General features: G+C 53.3%; 1 protein-coding gene across 2 annotated transcripts in view; it reads left to right on the forward strand.

The window, feature by feature from the left end:
• The window catches only part of EPHB1 (EPH receptor B1), a 77,078-nt gene extending 74,774 nt beyond the window's left edge, over nt 1-2,304 (forward strand). For both annotated transcript variants that reach the window (XM_068201125.1, XM_068201124.1), the window contains exons 14-16: nt 293-486; nt 971-1,126; nt 1,438-2,304. In XM_068201125.1, coding sequence (XP_068057226.1) covers nt 293-486; nt 971-1,126; nt 1,438-1,546 — 459 coding nt within the window. In that variant the 3' untranslated portion in view covers nt 1,547-2,304. The remainder of the gene's footprint in view (nt 1-292; nt 487-970; nt 1,127-1,437) is intronic.
• The last annotated feature ends 20,337 nt before the right edge of the window (nt 2,305-22,641 follow it).

The raw sequence follows: 22,641 nt of genomic DNA on the forward strand, positions 1-22,641 counted from the left end.
GGTTTACGAGCGGGGAAGGAGCTTTGGAAGTGTGACTGCTGTACTCCGGCGAGATCCGCCGAGATAATGAGTGGCAGCTCTCTGCTGGGAGGAACTGCAGCCGCGGAGCATCAGAGCGGAGATTAACCTCGGAGCGCACCCAGCTCCTCCCGCTCCCTCGGCTGCTGATCAGCCAGGCTGGCCGTCCCTCCCCGGCTGCCTGCAGCCCTTCTACCTGCACAAGCAGCTCAGGGAGCTCCCCTAGTCCTTCATCCACTTTCCCCCTCACTCATCCATCCTCATCCATCCTCAGGTCATCAACGCCATCGAGCAGGACTACCGGCTCCCGCCGCCCATGGACTGCCCGGCCGCCCTGCACCAGCTGATGCTGGACTGCTGGCAGAAGGACCGCAACACCCGCCCGCGCTTCACCGAGATCGTCAACACCCTCGACAAAATGATCCGCAACCCGGCAAGCCTCAAAACTGTGGCGACCATCACCGCTGTGTGAGTGCTGGGCGTGGGGATGCTCCTGTCACCATCCCATGCTGTGGGGAAAGGCTCCCCGAGCAGCTCCCCGAGAATTCATAAATCCTTAGATGGGGGCAGTGGGGCTCTGCCTTCACTCTGCCTTCACTCTGCCTGACAGTCAGACAAAGAACATGCGGTTTTCAGCCAAGCAACGGCAGTAATTCTTTGTTATTGATTCTTTATGGTGTGTGACCGTTTGGGTGTGGTGGCTGCTCTGCCGACGCCTCATCCCTGTGGCTCCCGCAGCTGGAATACAATGTGTGAGCTTGCAAAGCACTGCTTGGCACGGTGGTGTTCCCATGGGACAGGCCTTCATCATGGCCTTCCATGGGTGTGTGCTGGGGGGAGCACAGGGATACTGGGGGTGGATTGGGGAGCGTGTCCCTGTGCTGTCCGGGTTCAGGCAGGGCAGCCCCTTGGTGCCAGCCAGGCGTGTCACCAGTGGTGTGTCCTGTTTCAGGCCTTCTCAGCCCCTCCTCGACCGCTCCATCCCCGACTTCACTGCCTTTACCTCAGTAGATGACTGGCTGAGCGCTGTGAAGATGAGCCAGTACCGGGACAGCTTCCTGACCGCTGGCTTCACCTCCTTGCAGCTGGTGGCCCAGATGACATCTGAGTGAGTTGGCCATGCCAGGGCTGCCTGAAAGCAGGTTGCTGCCCAGCTGGGGAGGTGGGGAGGTCAGTTCAGGGCAAAGGACTGGTGTGAGCATCCCTTACATTGGTCACCAGAGTCTGGAGGTGGCCACATTCACTACTTGGAGGTCAATGTGTGGGTGTCTCCTTGCTCCCAGTGATGCTCATGGGGCTGTGCTTGGGCCTTGTGGATGTTCCAGCTGAGCTTACCTCCCTCACCTTCCTTAGCAACAGCAAAACAAGTTCACCACCCTCAGCTTGCCATTGACCTTCCTCTGTCTGTCTGTCTTCCAGAGACCTCCTGAGAATAGGGGTGACTTTGGCTGGGCACCAGAAGAAGATCCTGAACAGTGTCCAGTCCATGCGAGTACAGATGAGCCAGTCTCCGACCTCGATGGCATGACATCCCTTGTTCCGTGGGGAGGGGCCGGGGAGGGCGCGCAGCGGAGGGCAGAGGTGGGAGGGGAGGAACTGACGCGGGGCAACGCTGGGAGAGGAGCCGCCGCTGCCTGGGGACTGCGACTGCAGCCAAAGGATGTTCCTGGGACTCACATCTGACTGGTGACTTCCGTTCCTCACCAACAGAAGCACACTTACCAATGTCATGGGGGACAGCGTATAAATACGTATAAATATGTACAAATCATATATTTAAAAAGCAAAACAAAAAAAAACATAAAAAACAATGAAGACAAACCAATGTGCGTTGGGGAAGCAAACCCAAACCCTAGAGACCAGACTCCAATCCTGCCACCAGTGAGCAGTGGTTGAAACTGAGGAGGAGGAAGGGTCTGTTGGGGAAAGGAGAGGCATGAGATGGAGCATCCTGTCCAGAGGAACCACCTTCCTTTTTCTTCTTTTGCCCTTCCTCCCTGTCCCGGCCCTCCCGGCTCACCCTGCTCCCCTCTCTGCTCACGGACTGGGTGGAAGTGTCCTCAGATGTCTCTGCAGCTCCCTGCCATCCCACCCAGGTGCCACTCTGGCAACTACCAAAGGACTTAGCTGACCACTGCATGGGGGATCCGACTCAATCCAGTTAATGTCTTCATATTGAAGAAGAGATGTACCTTCAATAGAAAACCTTGGGTTTTGGTTTTTTTTTTTCTCTTTTGCTTGCATTTTTTTTGCAAAAAGGAAAAAAAGGATTAAAAAAAAAACAAACTCTCCATCCTGGAATATGGAAAGAGGTGTTCCCGTGTGTGTGTGCGCGCTCGTGCGCCTGTGTATGTTGTCAACCTTCCGTGGACTCACTGCTTGTCCATGACCGAAGACCAGCGCTGACCCTGCAGCCAGCGGCCGGCCGGTCCCTGACCCAGGGGGCCAGGGGTTGTACCCACAGCCCCCAGGGGCAGGAGGCAGCCTGGAAGCACCTGGTGATGAAGGAAGCGCTTGGCATCCTGCACCTGGGGAGGAGGATGCCAAGGGCCGGCCGGCACAGTGGGGATGGGACGGGACTGGAGGAGCCACCGCGTGGCTGTGACTGGGTTGGTGGCTGCTGGAGGAGGAGAGATGCTCTGGGAAGTGGACTGCTCAGGCCTCCAGGGCTTCAGTGATGTCTGGAAGATGGCTATGGAGGACTTTTTCCCCCATCTTGTGGACCTAAGGATTTTGATATTGATTTATGGACTTAAGTTTCGTGGCTTCAGAGGTAGGTCCGAGTGCCTTGTGTATCTCTGTCCATCCATCTGTCCTGCTCTGTATTTTTCTGCTCTTCTTTATAGCCTCTCTCAGTAGATGTTTCCCTATATTTTATTTAATTTGATCTTTATTATTCTTTTTTTTTTTTTGTTCCTCCACTTGTCTCCTAGGCAAATTGATCCGGTTAAAATTGCCCAACACGTGTCAGTGTTTACCCAGAATATTGTAAGGCTGGGCCATCTGACTTCCCCCTGTGGATCGTGCCAGGAGTTTATAAAATGAATGAACTCTTAATAAGGCTTAAGAGGGCTGTGTGCAAGTTGCAATGATCCATCACCATGCTCTCGCTGGTGCTGTGCCACGTGGTGGCGGAGCAGTGGCACGGGCTGGCTGTGGTTGTGCCTCAGGGGCTGCAGGTCCCAGCTGGGATTTGGTGGTGTGGTGGCTCATACGTACACCGAGATCCTCTGTCCTCCTTACTCACCTTCTGACCTCCTCACTCACCCTCCATCCCTCTCACTCTTCCATCGTCACCGTGGCAATACTCCACATCTGCTAGCGCCATGGGGATGTCCTGCATCCATCCATGTCCTGGGGGTGTTCCTGAGCCACAGGGATGCCCCATGTCCAGCTGTATTATAGGGGCTGCTTTACTTCTCAGCCCATGTCTGTCTGTGCCGAGGTGATGTCCTGTGTCCCTCAGTGCTGTGAGGATGGCTCATGCCCACCTGGGCTGTGGTTTTTCCCCACGTATCTCTTTGCCATGGGGCTGCCCATATCCAACTACACCATGGCATTGCTCCATGTCCATCTGCCCCATCGTATTCCCATCTATGCCTGGAGATGCCTCACCAGATTTTCTTGCTGCCACTGAACACAAGGAGACAAGCCTGTGCTGTGCTTGCTGCCAGCACCCGTCCACATCTCCTGAGAGGGAGCACTGTCCCTCCTGTGTGGGGGCTGTTAGGGTCCTCTGTGGCTGGGTGGACCCCTGTGTATCCCGTGAGGAGCACATGCTCAGTTCCTGGTGGTTCATGAGGAACACGTTCAGGCTCATGGCTCATCACCACCAGCAGGTGAAGGACCCTTTGAGGTGCTCTCTATGCCTCCAGTTTTTTTTCTCCACTGCCCAAGGCAGATGACCTGTGCTCTGCCGAAGAACGAGAACTAACAAGATGCAGGAATGAGCTAGTTTCAATTCACTGAACTCCCCCCAGAGAAAGAGGCAGAGAAAAACCCCCCTTGTTTACAACAGCAGGGACTGCTCCTCTTCCTGTCTGATAGACGATTGCTAATACCTCTCGGGATGTTGGCAGCCCAAATCTGTATTCTGGGATGTTGTCACACGGAACACAACATGCAGATGGAGCAGGCGCCACGCATGCTAATGCGCCGCCCCACCACATTGGTATTCGCTGGCACTGAAGGGTCCTTTGTGGGTTTTTTATGATTTCTCTTTTATTAGAAGGAAGCTAAAGGCATTTAAAGGAACGAGTGACAGGCACACAGGCTAAATATCAATACTGCACCTTTATGACTCCCCTGCTGCTGTTGCCAGCCCTGCGAGCACCTGCGAGGCAGCTGCTGCTGCCTGCTCAGTGCTGTCCCTGCCCCAGCACACCACGGCAACCCTGGTTTAGTGTAAACCCTTTAATACAGAGCCACAGTGTCATAGGGTGAGAGTGCATCTCTGAGACCATCGAGTGCAACCTGTGACTGAACCCCACTGTGTCAGCCAGTCCAGAGAACTGAGTGCCATGTCCACTGGTCCTTCAACACCTCAAAGGATGGGCATTCCACTACCTCCCATTCCAATGTTTAATCACTCCTTCAGTGAAGAAATTCTTCCTGGTGTCCAACTTGGACCTCCCCTGGCACAGCTTGAGGCCATTTCTTCGTGAATATGAAATGTGAATCATTCAGTCCTGCCTATCCCACCCAGCAGGCCAAGTACCCCTGAGGGATCAAACAGGCTGCCTGGGTGCTCAGGTGTTATCAGAGATGCCAAGACTATCTTGGTTCAATTTCCCAGGGTGGATGATGCTCCTTGGCTCTGGGCCATAGGCAGTGCCCCTGGGCATTGTCAGGGCTGGTGGCCTTTCCATTCTGTTGCCCTTTCCCAGCTGTCCAACACCTGATGTCTCCTGAGCTGTGTCAGAGCAGATGATTCCCATATGCCACCATTCCCTACCAGCTGTCCCCACATCTTGGCCTTGTGCTGGGACCTGTATGTGTCCCCTCCAGGGTCATGCAAGAGCTCAGCAGCAGTCTGGTGGTGCTCCGGGCAGAGCAAAGAGCATGCAGGTGGGCTCAAACAAATCCCTGCAGTGAAGAGCCATCATGGGCCAAGGGAGTTGCTTGAGGGAGGGTCACCATGGGCCACCTGTTCTCTTGCCTTTCAATAAAAGTAATTTCATCCCAACCAGAAGATTTCATGATAGGCCATCAGTCTGTTAGTGGAAAACAAAGGGAAAAATCCAAAATAGATGTTTGGTTTCTGCTTTTATTGAAAATAACCAGCATAAAAATTTCAGATGATTTCTGACAGACCATTCTGTTACTTTAGAGGCCTTTCTTTCACATAAAATCAGTTTTCCAAACTGTGAAGCCTTTCTGTCTGGAAGTGACAGTGCTATCCCTGCCTGGCCATGGCAGCAGCGTTGTGTTTGACCTGCTCCTCCTTTTCCTTTGTCAGATGCCAAGGAAGAGACTCTCACCTTGACTTGGGTGGCACCTCTTTGGTGCTGCTCTGCTGCTCCTACTCTGGCAAGAGCCTCTTCCTTGGTCTAAAGATGAACACTCCATTTTCACATCTTCTGATCCACGCTGGTTGGTGTTGGACTTCCTTTCTTTGATCACAGAGGAGAAGGGATGGCTCAGAAGCTGTTTTCTCCCTGCAGAGTTATGGTTTAAAGGAAAGAAAAGGGAGTTTTAGATCCAAGATGACCAACTGCACAGGCCTTTCCTCTGGGCTGGGCTCTATCCATCACACAGGGTCTTGATGGGTTCCTGTGTCATGCAGAAGTGCTGGGAAGGGGGGGAATTGCTGGTGAACCCCACTGGGCTGGATCCTGACTGCTGCCACTGCTCATGAGTGAAGCTCAGTCACAGTGCCTTGCTCCTTTGGCTGCATCCCACATGAATTATCCACACACGGATGTGGCTGCATGCCCGGGTGAGCCCACCTCAGCCTTGCCCCTGATCCTGGCCTTTCACTTTGTGCTCTGAAGTCATCAGCAGCTCCTTCTCTCCATTTCTATGACAACTGTAAAAACATCAACCCTTTTGTGTCTTTTTAGTTGTTTTTTTTTTTTTTTGGTGTGTGTGTCTGGGTTGGCTTTATCCTTTTTGCATAGAGTGTTAAATCAAAAAAAGGGACTTTTGGCTACCAAACCCCTGCTCTGAGCTTGGCCCAAGGTCTTGTGTGAGAATCAGTGGGCAAGATCCTCACAACTGGACTGGGTGTTGCCAAGTGGCTCCAGCCCCACTGTTACTTCCCTTATCCCCTAAAAATCCCCATTTGCAATTCAGCTGCATTGTTCTCCCCTGGGGCTTTTCCATGCTTTTTCCACAGCCCCATCTCTGGGTGTGATGGAGGAGCAGCAGGCTTCTCAACGGCAGTAATTAAAAGGAGATGTGGTGCCTCTGCCAGGGAAGGTGAACCCAGGCTCCTTGCATCTCTGAGGCTTGAATGTGGAAGAAGAGCATATATTAATGGCATAATTACGTGCCTCTTTCCAGAAAAAAAAAAAAAAAAGGAATGTATTTTATGCCATTTAATGACCTTCAAATTAACAGTTCTTTGAAAGCACTTATGTATATTTAATTTTAAATATTTCTGCAAGTCAGAGCAGGGCTTGCAATGAAAACAGCAGGCAGCGGTTTTTAAACAAGAGTGATCTCAAACCATTATTTCTGAGCCTGTCAGCTTTTGGTGTCTCTAGTGCTCCTTTGCCAAAGAGAAAATAGAGCTATCCTTCCCCCTTGCCTGAGTCCGATGAGATCTCTTCTGCTTTCTGCTTTTCCAGGTGTTTGATTCAGAGTTGGGTTGGGGTTGGGTTGCAGAATGTCACCAATAAGTTTGCCTGCATCCCAAGGACATCTCTGTGGGAACGTCCCAGTTGGCCCATGTTCTGGGATAAATCATTGGGCATCACCTATGAAAGGTTTTTTGCACTGCCATCAGTCCCTGCCGTTGTTCTGAGATGGGGACAGACACGTTTCTCTTCGTTAAGATCTGAATTAAGGCTTTTGCCTCTGATCCATAAAAACTGCCGATATATCTGAGCCACTCTGTGTTCACTTGGAAATCATTACTCTTAAACATTGAATTTGAGTTTAAAAAAAAAGGATCAATCACCTTCTGAGACGAGGGATGGATTTACAGATGCAGAAATGTTCCGCAGCTCCAAGGCCACCTGTCCTCCTTGAACTGCTGGTGGAAAGGGTGGGGCCCAGGGAGTCACATCCAGCTCCAGCAGCCATCCAGGTGCTGCTTGTCCCTGCTGCCCCAATGTCCCCCCTGCATCAGGAGCTGCAGGGGGATTTAATGTTCAGGTTTTTGTCTGTCGTGTTGCCTCTTCTGTGAAGGATCCTGGCAGGGTGGATAGTGATCCAATACTTGGATCATTCCCAGTGAGTCTCCTCAAAATTTTGGAAGTGCCAGAAACTTCTTGAGTGATGATGGGGGAGAAGCCAACTCCACACTGACAGGACTCCTGTGGCAAGTTGTTTCACGCCATCAGTTATTTCTTTGCTGCTCCTGTTTTGGCTTATATTTTTTCCAATTTTTGGGTGTTGGAGGGGTCCTTTGGGATCATCTTGGATCATCAACCCTCTTGCCATGGGGGAATGGCTCTGCCTCTCCCAGCTGAGCTCAATCTCCTCCACAGCCTGTCTGGGAGGTGTGAGAGCTGCTGTTGGGTTGTGCTCTCTTATTTTTGATGTCCTCTGTGTCTCAGGGGAGATCTGCTGGCTCCTGTCTATCACTGGACCCTGATGGACTGTGTTGCCTTCCCAGGGTTTGACATGGAAAGGGGAGCTGCTCCAGTCAGGAGAGGACCTCCTCTGCTTTGCCTGACCTGCCTCTGCTTTGATCCATGGCAATCAGTGTGGTGTCTTGGTTCCTGTCAGAGCAGCAGATCAGTGCTGGGGAGGGAGGTGCGCCTGTCTTGGTGACCATGGTGCCTTTCACATGTGCCTTTTGGGGTTGTCAGAGCTGCTGGCACTTGGGTGGTGTCCCAGGGTTGTCACTTCTGGCTGGCTGTCCTCCACGGACCAGCACTGTGAGCACCCCTCCAGCCCGGGCACAGCTGCTCCCCTTCTCCCCATCTGTGTCCAAGCATCGCTGCTGCTTCTGCTCTCCTTCCTCTGCCTCTGGAATTTAAACAGCCCCGAAGCCCCTGGCTGTCCCACTCTGCTGCCTTGCTCTGCTCTAGTGGCTGTTTTGGGGACATCTCCATGTCCTTGTGGACCCCAACACGTGGACAGCTGCTTTGCAGGTGACACAGCCATGGAGGGGGTGGCCCCATCAGTGGCAGAGGCAGGATGGTGTTGAGGTCTGCTGGCCTGTCTCTGGAGGATTAATGCTGGAGGAGGTTAATCTGAACAAACCAGCCCTGTGAATTTTAAGTGGATTAGCTGAACTCTGCTCCTTCCCAAAACAGACAGTGCCCTTTTGGGACGGATGTGGAAGTGGATTAGGCAAAAATCTACTTAAGGCTGCGTTAACTCTAGATAAGTGTAGGGGGATTAACGCCCGTCCACTTAAAGAAATTAATTGGAGTGAACTTTTCTCTGTGTCCCCAAGTAAACAAGACTCGGCAGCTTTCCCCATCCAGCAGCTGGGCTGTGCCTTTCCCTTCTCTGCTCTCCCATCCCCTCAGGTTGTGCAGGAGCTGCCATTGTGGTGGGGGAACCTGCTTCTCTCTCATTATCCTCAGGGGCCTCATTAGGCCATTGAACCCTTGTGTGAAGGTAGGGAGAGAAGGCAGGAAAATTATGGTCACCATCAATGCAATTATCTATGCTAATTAGTGCCAAGCAGGACTGACAGCAGGAGGTGCAGCCCATGACAAGTGTTGTCTGAGGAGCTAGGTGAGCCTCACATCGCATCCTTGTGGGGCTTCCATGGACAGGCAGACGTGGAACATGCACATATCAGTTGGTTCACTTATTTTTCCCCACCGTGCTTTGGCTGAACTCTTCAGATTCCACAGTCTAAATATTTGGGAGCCAGCCAGAGGCTGCCGTGGTCAGGGACTCAGGCTGGGGTTAGTGCCTGGGTGGCAAGTGCCATGTCATGTCCCTGATGGTGCGTGGGTGGGGATGAGGCTCTGGGAGGCCCCAGGGAAAAGGGGTTGAGGTGTGACTCCTTTTGCAGGGGGTCTGGAAATGGGCCGGTGCTCAGGGGATGCTTGCAGGATACAGGAAGAGCTTTGGGCCACTCCCAGAGTTGCCTCCATCCTTCCCCATTCCCACCAGCTGCTCCCTTTTCCCGTGGCACCACGCGGGCACTGGAACTGCGTTTGCAGAGCCACCCATCCTTGATTATTTTGGGTGTTTGCAATTCTGCCCATTCTCAGGAGTGTGGAAAGGGACAGTGCCCGGGAGTGACACAGTGCCCGCATCCCAGCCACGCTGCTCGATCACTCCTTCCCTCATGGAACGCCTTCTCATCGCACAAACGTGGCCTTCTCACCGCTGTTTGTGTCACGCCAGCCCTCGGAGGCTCAGATCAAAGCCCTGCCCGCCTCGCAGGGGTTCCCACGGCGGCGCTCCGGGAGGAGGAGGAGGAGGAGGGATGAGGGATGAGGGGGTGACTCGGTGGCTGCGTACAAGAAGATGAGCTGCGCTGCCCCCAGCCCCCCCGCCATGCTCCTCCAGCTGTTCATGACCTGTCCCTCGGGTCTCTTGAGATCCATCCTTTGGGATCGGCCCAAGTGATCCTGAGCTGTCCCTGGATCATTTTTGCCCCGACGAAGAGAAAGGCTGCAGCTCCTGCGGGAGAGCTGAGCCTGCAGGCACCACCCCAGGGAGGGCGCGGGTTCCCCAGGGAAGGTAAACCCCCAAACCCTTCCGCAGCTCTGCTGCTGCCGGGCGGCTTGGGAAAGGACGCCTCAAAGCTGGGAATGCCGCGGGGGAAGGCGGTGGCGGGGCCGGGAGCAGCGCCCGGGGCCGGAGCCGTGCTCGCGTCCGGCTTTAATGTGGCAGAATCCGGAGCCGATACAAATCACCGCCACCCCATCCCCCGGACCCGCCCGGCTCAAGCAGCGAGTTCAGCATCCTTATATCAGTTGTGTTTCTGTTACAGATTTTTTCCCAGGTGTTTTGCTGTTCTGATCCCATTAACGTTAACGAGAGCTGTGAGACCAAACCTCCAAGCAGGGCACCGAAAGTGGCCCCCTGCACCCAAGAAATATCCAGCAATATCTTTTCCCCCAGCTGAAGTTCCCTTTTTAAAAAGAAATCTCAATTTCTCTTCCCTTTTCTCTGCCCCTTTTTCCACCAAACACTACATTACTAAACAAAACTTTCATTACTACCTGGGCTTGCTAAAGAAAAAAATTATTTCCATTCAGGAGAATGATGAATTTTAATAGGAGTGAAATGTCAGGCACAGCTGGGGTGGGTTTCTGAAAGCATTGGTATGTTTGGAGAGGCACAGACATGCCTGGCAATAATTAGACAGTGAGCCCCGTTTTTTTGTGGCAAAGCAAAGGGACCCAGCAGTCAATTGCTTTGTTATTTAATGTGCTGCCTTTATGTTTCCAAGGTGAAATTGTATATTAAAAGCATCTTTGCATCTCCAAAGTGGCTAAATAATGGGATTTTGCTGCTGTGTGGTACTTGTTGGTGTGGAGAAGGTACTGCTGGGGCTGCTCCCTCTGATTCCCAGACCTTCTGGTTTCCCCCTGGCAGCAGAGAGAAGGGGGAATTTTTTTGTTACATTGGAAAAAGCAATTTGATGGTGCCTGGTGGTTTGCTCCTGCTTTACACCCGTGGGGGCTCATTTTGCAGTGGGAGGAGGTGGAAAGGCATTTTGGCTGCAGGGGGACACGGATACCCTCCCGCCCCCCAAATCGCGTTCCAGCCTCCTCTCCCTTAAAGCAACTCAGCTTCACAAAGAATTCCATCTTTTCCATTCCTTCTTTTTCCACCTGAAGAGAAATGGAGAGCTTTCAGTGAAATCATCACTTTTCTGACAGCATATTAATTAATCCCTGCTCTTTTTTTTTTTCTTTTTTTTTTTTTTTTTTGAGAGGCTGGATGTGCTGTAAGAAGCCTTTTGGGTTTCTCTGGGTGCGGGGCTGCGGAGGGGCTCGGCGGGGAAGGACGCGTGGCTCTCTGAGCTCTGGACGTGCCTATTCTCACCCTCTCCTCGTCTTCTTCTTGCCTTGCAGGGGCGTCGAGGGCAGCATTGCAGCGGGGCAGCAGCGTCGGAGAGGGGCCCCAGGGGCTGCTTCCCACCACAGGATGCTCCAGGAGGTCCCGCAGCGCCCCGGTCCCCGTCCCCACGAGCCGCGGCGTGTCCCGGGCCAGCCCTACCCTGTCTGTACATAACCAGTGAGATGTCTGTAAAAGATTTCAGCCCTTGGAATTTTTTTTTGCTCCTCCCTCCCCCTCCCCTTCTTCCCCAATTTGTTGACTGTGTTGAAATTGTCGGAGTTTGTAACAGTATCTTTCAGAGAATATTGTACTAAAGAGAAAATTGCACTCAATAAAAAGGATGAAATAAGCCTGGTCCCTCGCCTTCCCCTTCCCAGGGGCAGCCTTCCTGCTGCCGGCTTCTCTTCAGCTCGGAGCTGGGGGAAGTGTTTGCCATGCATATTCATTTGGGGAGCTGGCAGCGCTCCACCGCTCCTTGACTTACCTCGAATGTTGATGTCTATCAGATTTGGCTCCCCGGTTTGTAAATGAAGTGACTTTATTCTCGGCGATCCCTATCGGAGCTTGCTCGCAGCAAAAAAGCCGGGAGAAGGAGTTTTCCTGGCACGGCTGTTTGTGCCGAGCGCCTTTCAAAGCCCTGGTGTGCGATCGCTCAGGGAAGCCGTGCTGGAAGCGCTGCCTGGGATCAAAGTGCCGTCCCTGCTGGCTCCGAGCTTCCCGAGTCCTGCTGGAGCCTGTCCATGCATCTCGACTTGAACCTGCTTTCCTTAAGGATTGCTGGAAATGATGGCTGGAAATGGATTCTTCCTCGTGCATTGGCTGCACTTGGGCATTTTATCCTGCTGGGATCAGTCACACAACCCATCCAGCTCTGTCGCACACACTCTCGGGGTGGTCCTGTGCAGGGTCAGGAGTTGGACTCCATGATCCTTGTTGGTCCCTTCCACCTCAGGATATTCTATGATTCTCTGATCCAGGTGATACTGAGAGCAGCTGGTCCTGCTGGCACTGGGAACATCCTCCAGCTGATAACAGGGGCTAAAGGTTTTGTAAATTAAAAATATGCAGCCACCAAGGAGTTATTTGGGGTTCAGAAAGGGGAGCTGCTACTGGGAGAGCTCTGGAGGTGGGGTGAGGGGTTCCCATGGCTGGGGTTTTGGGGTGAGCTGTGGGGAGGGAGGCAAGCAGTGCTTCAGCTGTAGGTGGGACTGGCAGAGCCCTGTGGTCCCTGGCGTCCTGTAATTGTCCAACCAGTGGTGGTGTTGATATGGGGTGTTCTCCTGGCTCCTGTCAGGAGATTTCCAAATCCTTTCTGCTTCTCCAGGGCCATTATAGCTGGGATGTCTTTATTACAGGGATTTTTGAGTTAGTGAGTTCTGTGTGCTGATGGGGATTGCTCCAGGTCCCTGCGGGCAGGACTCCCCTGCCCCAGACCCACATACCACAGTGAGGTTTGCCTCACACTTTACACGGGGTTAGAACTGTAGGTTTGGGTGTTCTGCATGCTTTTTTTTTGCCAAGCCCATCCTGACAAATTAAAGCAGAGTCTCTGCCATCTTTGGATATGCAAGATGTAAATAGGCAGCAGCTGATGGAGGGCAGAGTGAAGTTGTTTGTGTGTCCTTAATTGAGTAGACACTTGATTTAATGGGCTTCTGGTGTGGTTTAAATCAGTGTTCACGTTTGTTGAATCCTCTGGGATTTGGGGTCCTGGGAGGGTGTATCCTTCACACAGGTTGCTCTGAGGTTTTCCCCTTAAGTAACCAATAGACATTTACAGCCAGTGCTTGATGTTCCTGAAGTAGTTTGCCTTGGGAGAGCCTTTTAACAGGGTCTGGGGGAGCTCTGCTGTCAGCGTGGAGGTTAATGTGGCTCTGAAGGACCCTGGGGAGCCAAAAGCCCCTTGGCAGAGCCTGGATATGGCCAGCCAGTTCCTGACAGGCCCTCACTCCCTGATACAGGTTTGTACAGCTGCGGGCTCTGGAAGCTGTGCTTTATTTCCCCCAAGGGATAACCAGTCACCATCTCTGCCTGCATCGCAGCTGGAGCAAGATGTCATTTATGAGGCCACACAGCATCCAAAGAAACTTTCCCTGAGCTTTCAATACAGACACAGGTGACTGTCACAGCCAGAACAGAGCCTAACCCTCAGAATGAAAAATCTTTCCTTCATGGCTTTCAGGTTTGAAAAATGGAAGGAGTGTGTTGGCTCCGATTACCCCGCAGCAGCTCCCAGAAATCCCAATGCAGCCGGTGCTCCGGCACAGCAGAGTGATGCCAGCCTAACTCCAGCACTGGTGCTGGAATAAATCCTTATTTGCCCCACTGCAAGGAGAAAACAGAGCCAGGACTGTGCTCAGCTCCATGGGCTGCAATGAGGGGCTTCCCTGGGCGGTCTGGTGAGACACTCTTGCTCTTATTCCAGATGCACAGCTCTGGCCCAAGAACAGCCCTTCCCATGGGAAGAGCGTGGCTGGGAATGTGTTGGCTGTGCAGAGATGTGGCAGTGAAGGAGGGAGAGGTCAGACACACATCTCCTGGCCTCTCCCACCTCCCCTTCCTCCCACACTTGGCAGTGAAAGACAAATAAAAGATGAGCCCAAGAGGACCATAGGCTAAATTGTAATTGGAGCAATATGGGCCGATGATAAAGTTCTGTGCCAGCCCACATTAACTGGCAGCATCTGCTGGAATTATTGGAGATGCCTCATTGCCTATTAAAAGTGCTGGCATTTTCCTGGAGGACAAGCCAGGGAGGCTCAGCAATGCTGGAGAGCCAGGAGGGCTCGGATGGAGCCGGTCTGAGGCTGCTGCAGTGTTGAAATCTCCTCCAGGCCCTCTGGAGAGGTTTTAAGGGATGCTCTCAGGAAAGTCACCTCCTGTTGCCAGCCAAGGGACTTGTTCTTGTTTATGTGGTCACCCCACATAACCCTCCTAAGTGACACCACATCCTCCCTCTGCTCCAGGGTGATGGGGACAGGGCAGGATTTACTCCAGGCAGTTCTTTTAGCTGGATTTCAGCTAATTTTAACTGGATTTCAGCTAATTTTACCCTGATTCAACCTGCACAGCCGCCCCCTTTGTTGCCCCAAAGCCACCAGCAGCACCCAGGGAGGGGATTCTGTCCCTCTGCTCTGCTCAAGTGAGACCCCACCTGCAGTGCTGCATCCAGGTCCGGGACCTCCAGCATAAGAAGGATGTGGAGCTGTTGGAATGAGTCCAGAGGAGGCCATGGAGATGCTCCCAAGGGCTGGAACCCCTCTGCTCTGGAGCCAGGCTGGGAGAGCTGGGGGTGTTCACCGGGAGAAGGGAAGGTTTCAGGGACACCTCAGGGCCCCTGCCAGTGCCTAAAGGGACTCCAGGAGAGCTGGAGAGGGACTTTGGACAAGGGATGGTGGGACAGGACAAGGGGGAATGGCTTCCCACTGCCAGAGGACATTGTTAGATGGGATAAGGGGAAGGAATCCTTCCCTGTGAGGGTGGTGAGGCCCTGGCACAGTTGCCCAGAGAAGCTGTGGCTGCCCCATCTCTGGAAGTGTCCAAGGCCAGGTTGGACAGGGCTTGGAGCAACCTGGGATAGTGGGAGGTTGGACTGCATGAGCTTCAAGGTCTCTTCCAAACCAAACCATCCTAGGATTCCATGAAGCTCCCAGATACAGCTCTCACCCAGCTGACTGAGCAAATACCACCTGGGATTTGGGCAGAATGGAGGACACGTTTGAGCTGCTCCTGCGCTGTGAGCTGGGCTCCTCTGCTCCTGCCCTCAGCAATGGGGAGGATTCAGGATGCTTTCCTGCAGGACCAGCCCCTCAGAAACACCTCTCACACCCACCTGGCCCTGGAGGAGTGGGAATGCTTTGCTGTGAGGTGCCCTGGGTGCTGGCATTAACCTGGGGTGAGAAAATGTCTCTGCTGTCACCCCAGCTTTGGGGACTGTCTCTGCTGCCTGTGGACCCAACTGGAGATGCTGGTGCTCCTCTGAAGGAACATGGGAAGTGGAAAGTGCTCCTAAACCCCACAATAGCCATGCTCAAGACCCAGGCAGGCTCAGCAGTCCTGCCCACATCTCCTTGTTCAAGTCCCAGGCAGGGCTGGGAGGTGCATTCCATTCCCCACCCCAGCCAGGGGACGTGTTCCCTGCCTGGCCCTGTGCCACACCCAGAGCTGCTCCCGGTGCCACAGCAGCCCATGCATTATTTACCACCCTCTTCCTGCACATCGAATTATTCATTTCCCTCATGGGCCCTTTCCCTGGCTCTCTAATCAGAGTTTCTTAGCTCCTTATAAACACTAATGAATTTATTTCTCCATGCCCTTATGAGGGAGATGGGGTATTTTGTCTTATTTATGCACAGTGAGCTCAAGTGGGGATTTGGGGACTTCAAAGCACGTTGGCACCCTGGGTGGCCTGCAGAGCTGGTGTTCCACAGCCAGGGGTGTTTGGCATCCAGCAGTGGCCACAGGCATTCTCTGGCTCTGGGCGTCCCAGCTCGGAGAGCAGGGCGATGTCCAGCCTGGTGCTGGCCCCATGCTGCTGGTCCCTGCTCAGCCTTCATCCCAGCAGCTCCACCCTCCCAGGGAACCTTCCCTTCTCTGTTCAGTGTCTGTTTGGTCACCTGGCTCCGAAAACACTGGGTGGGTCCAATGTCATGGGTGGCAGTGGGTGACCCTCCAGGGGACTGTGGTGTGTGCTCTGGGAAGCCAGCCAGGCCCCCAAATTGGCGTCCAGCTGGAGCTTGTGCTGGGGGTGGTTCTTGACCTGGCTCCTGCTTTGATCAGTGGGGCTCACCAGGCTGCACACGCAGGCAGTGTCTTAATGCAAGAGTAACCGGGGCAGCACAAATTCACCTCAGCATCTTCATCCACCACTGGGGGTTTTCCCCTAGGACAACTCAGGGGATGTTCAGGCTGGATATCAGGAAAAGGTTCTTCCCCCAGAGGGTGATCAGGCACTGCCCAGGCTCCCCAGGGAATGGGCACAACCCCAAGGCTGCCAGAGCTCCAGGAGCATTGGGACAACGTTCTCAGGGATGCCCAGGGTGGGATTGTTGGGGTGTCTGTGCAGGGCCAGGGGTTGCACTCTGTTCCTTGTGGGTCCTTTCCAACTCAGCCTGTTCCATGATTCTGTGATTATAAGTCAGAGAGAAACTGGTGGATTGTCTGGAGCCTGCTGTCCCCAGTGTGAAGCTCAGGTGTATCCACAGCTGTGACAGCATCCCTGGGATTACCTGTGGGCCCACTGGGAGCTGCCCAGGGTGCAGGAGCATCCTGTCCTTGCCTGATCCCCTTTCCCACTTGCTGCTGCAGACATTCCCTGACAAGCTTTGCTCCTCTCAAGCTGCACCAGGGGCCCCAGGCGTTCCCTTGCCGCTCTCTTGGTCCTCTCTGCCCTCCAGTGCTCCTGGGGCCCCCAGGCTCCTTGTCCTGCCCATTGCCCACCTTCCCTCGCTCTTCGGGTGGCCTCGCTGTGCTGAGTCAGCAACTTTTCCCCTATGCTCTGTCCTTGTTTGCGTCCTTTGTGTGTCCCCACAGCCTCTTCCGGAGCCCTTTCCTTTAGATTTCATCCCCTGCTAAGCCCGGGCGGCCCTGCCGGGGCTGTGGGGAGCAGCCGGGGGAGGTGTGGGGCCAGCTCTGCCTTCAGCGCCGGCAGAATTCCTTTGGAAGCTGCGCCGGGGTGTGAGGCACGGCACGGCCGGGACGGGCTGGGCTGCTAATTACCCTCAGTTAATGAGCGCAGCCGGGCCGAGCTGTGCCGTGTCACCCCCGGGGTGCCTGCAGGGACCTGCGCTCTCCCCGGACCGGCTAGCAGAGCCCGAGACTCCCGTGGGCTGGCAGAGGCGGCCAGTGCTGCATCCCGCGGGGCAGAGGGAGCTCCCGAGGGGCAGAAAGAGCCATTCCCAGCCTGTCCCCGTCAGGAGGACGAACACACCTCGGGCCTGCATGTAGGTGTGGGTGCTGCCACTGCACACAGGGACAGGTCCGGCTCCTCTGCAGGAGCACCCAATGCAGGGAAGAAATAAATAGGGTTGGGAGACCTGGGCAAGAGAGCTGGAGAGGGACTTTGGACAAGAGCATGGGGTGATAGGACAAGAGGGAGTGGCATAGGTGAGATATTGGGAAGAGATTCTTGGCTGTGAGGGTGGGGAGACCCTGGCACAGGGTGCCCAGAGCAGCTGTGGCTGCTCCATCCCTGGAAATGTTCCAGGTCACCTTGGACAGGGCTTGGAGCAACCTGGGACATTGGAAGGTGTCCCTGCCCATGGAATGGGGTAGGAATGGTTGAGCTTTAAGCTCACTTCCAACGCAAACCACCCTGGAATTCTGATTCTGTGCTGAGCCTTCAGTGTGCCAAACCAATCCAGATGCATCCAGGAGTGTGGGGAGATTTCTCCCCGTGGGTCTCCACAACCTGATGGTTGGGGAACAAACCTTGCACTGCTCAGGCCAGGAGCCTGAACATCCTCCCTCCAGCCTCCCGGCTCCCCACAAAACTCAAACCAACATCCTTCTCCTGTCCTGGAGCTGTTCCCTGGGTGAGCTCAGTGCTGGCTCCATGGCATGGTGTGCACAGCTGTTCTGCCAGCAGATCTCCTGGGATGCTTTGCAGCTCCACGCTGCTCCCTCTCCCAGCAAGGCTGCCTGTGAGATGCTGCTCCTGTTTGAGCAGATGCTGGCACCGATAGCCCTGACAAGCAGCAATTATTGTGCTGACAAAATAAAAGTTTTGAGTTGTTTTGCAAATATTTTTGAAACCCTGATACAGCAGCAGAAGTAGGCGTAATTACACATAGAAGTGTATCTCCTTTAATTATCTACTCAGGTGAACCATAATTTGAGGGGAAATGCTTTAAATCTGTTCATTTCTAATAATAAAAAATGAGGTGGGAGAGTGTTATTTTAATGTAATTAAGAGCAGACATGGCTGGATGGATGGTTGAGAGAGCAGGATCTGTGCTGTGCTCTGGGGACCTTGGGCTCTGTCCCCTCCCCTGCCACCACACAAGCCCTGTCTCTGTGCTGGACAGTCCATTAACACCAGAATGGAATTAACTGTTCACATGTGGTGACAACATTGTTTTGTGTCAATACTGAGTAGTCTTGTCATCAGCCTTCCTGAGCTCAGCTTTGCCAGGCCCTGCTCTGTCAAACCTGGGACTATTGGGGGACACCCTGAGACTGATCTGCTCTTGCAGGCCACTTTCCAGCCATGCCAGGAGAACCTCTGGAGGCCAGTGTGGGATAAGAGCTGTCCTGGGGAAGGAAATCATGGAATGGCTTGGGCTGGAAGGAACCTCAGAGCTCATCCAGTCTCACCCCTGCCATGGGCAGGGGCACCTTCCACTGTCCCAGCTTGCTCTAAGCCCTGTCCAGACCATCTGGGCACCTCCCAAGACTTGTCACCTCTTGCTGAGGACCCAGCTGCCCACAGCAGTGGTGGCACCTCTAGGCTGAGCCCTGCCTTAAAACTGGTTCCAAGGCTCCAGCTCCTGCCAAGCGTTAGCTGTAACTCTGATTTCCCCTCTTCCCTCCCTGAACTGCTGTCAGGAGAGGCACCTTAAAGTAAGTTATTTCCATCCAGTCTGCAGCTTTCCAAGACAAGACTGAGTGTTGAACTTTATTTCTCTTCTAATGGCTCCTCAGAGCCCCAGATAAGATCAAAGCCTGGCTCCTTCGGGTGTGTGCTCCACACATGTGGTACATCTCCCACGGAACCGGTGACTGGGATGGATGATCCATCTTCTGGGGAGGAAAGCTCAGGCACGAGGGGATGAGGTGACTTTTCCAGGAGTCTGCAGGCAGCCCATCCCAGGGGTGCTCCAGGTGTTTGTGTGAGGCACGCAGCTCCCTGCCTTTGCATCTCCCTGGGATGTTCCCAGCTAGTGGAGAGGGAAAACCAGGCTGTTTTTCACTCGCTTTCCCGGGAATCCAGAGCCCTCCCTGCCTGCCTGTGCTGCTCCTGTTATCGTGAATGTCAAGCACTTTGCAAACAGAGGCATTAAATGTCAGATCCTGTCCCTTACAAGCCCTGCTTGTAATTTGAATGCTCAGACATGCTCCGTGCTCACCTCAATCCCATTCCCTTCCCCTGATAAGTGGCATGCCTGGTGCCACTGCCTTGGGAGGTGAGGCCACCGAGCAGTGCTCTTTACACCCCTCTGGACCCTCATCCCAATGTCTTCATCCTCCCTACCTGATATTTAAAAATCCTTTGGATCAGATTTTCACCTGGCCCTCTCCTTTGGGGATGGTAATGGGCATTTTGGGGGATTTTGGATCCCATGACTCTCTATCTCCCCGTGCGGAACCCTTTAACAGAGCCAATCTTCTCTTGCAGCTGTGTCCAGGTGCTCCTCTCCTCAAAACATCCTGATTCCAGCTGAGGCAGACCAGCTCCAGGGTTTCTCACATGGATTTGCCATTGCTCTCCTCTTGGATAAGTGAGATGAGGCATCCTGCATTCCTCTGGTGAAATTCAACAAGGCCAAATGCAGGGTCCTGCACCTGGATTGGGGCACTCCCAGGCACAGACATAGGCTGGGTGGGGAGAGGATGGAGAGCAGCCCTGAGGAAAAGGGCTCCGGGGTGTTGCTGGACAAGAGGGAAAGGCTTTAAACTGCCAGAGAAAGATTTAGATGGGACATTAGGAGGAAATTCTCCCCTGTGAGGGTGGTGAGGTCCTGGCACAGGTTGCCCAGAGAAGCTGTGGCTGCCCCTGTATCCCTGGAAGTGTCCGAGGCCAGGCTGGTCGGGACTTGGAGCAACCTGGGATAGTGGAAGGTGTCCCTGCCCATGGCAGGGGTGGGGCTGGATGAGCTTTAAGGTCCCTTCTGACCCAAACCATTTTGTAATCTCTCATGTCACAAATTATCTTAAGAGTCCTCTCCCCGTTCTTCTGTCACTTCTGTGTACTTGCTGTTATTTTGGATAACAGGGTGGCCCAGCAGTGCACTGCTGTGAGTCCTACGGGTGATACCCAGTCTTTCCCTTCCCTACATTACTGCCTTCCCCCTGGTCTGCACCCAGGTACTGAGCTGGTCCCTTTCCCATCCATGGCAGAGGGAACAGCCACGATGGCTGGCAGCTCTCTGGCTGTTTGTCCTTGATGGAAAAGCTTTCCCCAGAAACAAAGGACGTGCCAGCTCCAAGTCACCAGTAACAGGGAGTGCTCAGCTCCCTTCCCTTTGGAGCCTTTGAGATGGAGTTTCTCATTTGCACTGTGGCATTGACACAGTAAAATAATGCAGAAATTGCACTGAATAAATTAAAGCAAACACTGCATGTGCCGCTGCCCAGAAATTTGGGACTTGCTGAATGGCTAACAAGGTGCATTTTAATAATTACAAATGAACCTGTGGCCAAGAGAGCCTTCACTGAACACACCTGGAATGAATGCTGATGCTGCTGCTCCCCGCAGAATGCTGATAATCACATTTGCCAGTGCATTAGAGCTGATTTAGGGGTAAGCAATAGCTTCCATCTGAATTTGTTTTACAACCTATTGACTGTAGCAGGTACCTTTTTTTCCACTGAAATAATTGTAAATATTTTACCGGGCCTTCACACTGCATTTGTTATTGGTGTTTGTTTGTTTTGTGTTTTGGTAGCTTAAAAAAAATATTATTTATTTATTGTGAATTGAAAACAATTGTGTTCACCCTCCATCTAATCCAAGGAGCTCATGGTTGTTTCCTCCCCTCTCCATCCTTTGTTGAAATAATTGTTCTTCCCACAGTGCTACTGCATAGTTTGTAAGCTTATTTCAGGCTCAGCTGTGGGGATTAGTGATAACACTGCCTATTGTAGGAAGGTTCATATTATTTAAAATTGGAACTAGAACAAAGGCAATTCAATCCCACTTCCTCGCTGCCATTTACTGACTGAAACTGCATTTACTGACGCTGTCCAGGAAGTGCCAGGTAGGAGCTGAGCCTCTGCCTGTCTGCAGGCTGGGGAAGGGAGGTGAATCTGGCTGGGCAGCCCGAGTTCATCCCCAGAGCCTGGCCAGGAGCTGGGAATGGCCATCCTTGGGTGCCCCTTCCCTGAGGGTAAAGTGCCTCCTTAAGCACTGCCCTTGGCCTGGAGATCTCCAAGTCGCTGCTGCAGCAGGGATGGGATGTGGTGTTGGGGTGGAAATGCTCAGGTTTTAATTTTTTCCCAGTACAGCTGAGTCTTGAGGACATTCCAGCAGGTCTACACCAGCAGCAGGGACTGGGGCAGGGGCTGCTCCCAGCTCCAGTGGTCGGGTGGCTTCACACACACAGTGCTGCTGTGGCTGGGCTTCAGTTAAGTGACAGCAAAGAGCTCGAGCTGGCAGCTCCTTCCCTCTCTGCATGGCCAGCAGTGTGAGATCAGATCTCCAGCAGACAGCCCAGATCATCCATCCATCCATCCATCCCATCCATCCACCATCCATCCATCCATCCATCCATCCACCATCCACCCATCCATCCATCATCCATCCATCCATCCATCCACCCATCCATCCATCCATCCATCCATCCACCATCCATCCATCCATCCACCATCCATCTATCCATCCATCCATCATCCATCCATCATCCATCCACCATCCATCCACCATCCATCCACCATCCATCCATCCATCCATTCACCATCCATCCACCATCCATCCACCATCCATCCATCCACCCATCCACCCATCCATCCATCCATCATCCATCCATCATCCATCCATCCACCCATCCACCCATCCATCCATCCATCCATCCACCATCCATCTATCCATCCATCCATCCATCCATCCATCCATCCATCCATCATCCATCCATCATCCATCCACCATCCATCCACCATCCATCCACCATCCATCCATCCATCCATTCACCATCCATCCATCCATCCATCCATCCATCATCCATCCATCCATCCATCCATCCACCATCCATCTATCCATCCATCCATCCATCATCCATCCATCCATCATCCATCCATCCGTCCATCCATCCGTCCATCCATCCACCCATCCATCCATCCATCCATCCATCCATCCACCATCCACCCATCCATCCATCATCCATCCATCCATCCATCCATCATCCATCCACCCATCCACCCATCCATCCATCCATCCATCCATCCATCCATCCACCATCCATCCATCCATCCACCATCCATCTATCCATCCATCCATCATCCATCCATCATCCATCCACCATCCATCCACCATCCATCCACCATCCATCCATCCATCCATTCACCATCCATCCACCATCCATCCACCATCCATCCATCCACCCATCCACCCATCCATCCATCCATCCATCCATCCATCATCCATCCATCATCCATCCATCCACCCATCCACCCATCCATCCATCCATCCATCCATCCATCCACCATCCATCCATCCATCCATCCATCATCCATCCATCCATCCACCCATCCATCCATCCATCCATCCACCATCCATCTATCCATCCATCCATCCATCCATCCATCATCCATCCATCA

Source organism: Anomalospiza imberbis, chromosome 10 (assembly GCF_031753505.1).
Source record: "Anomalospiza imberbis isolate Cuckoo-Finch-1a 21T00152 chromosome 10, ASM3175350v1, whole genome shotgun sequence".
In the NCBI taxonomy this organism is placed as follows: Eukaryota; Metazoa; Chordata; class Aves; order Passeriformes; family Viduidae; genus Anomalospiza; species Anomalospiza imberbis.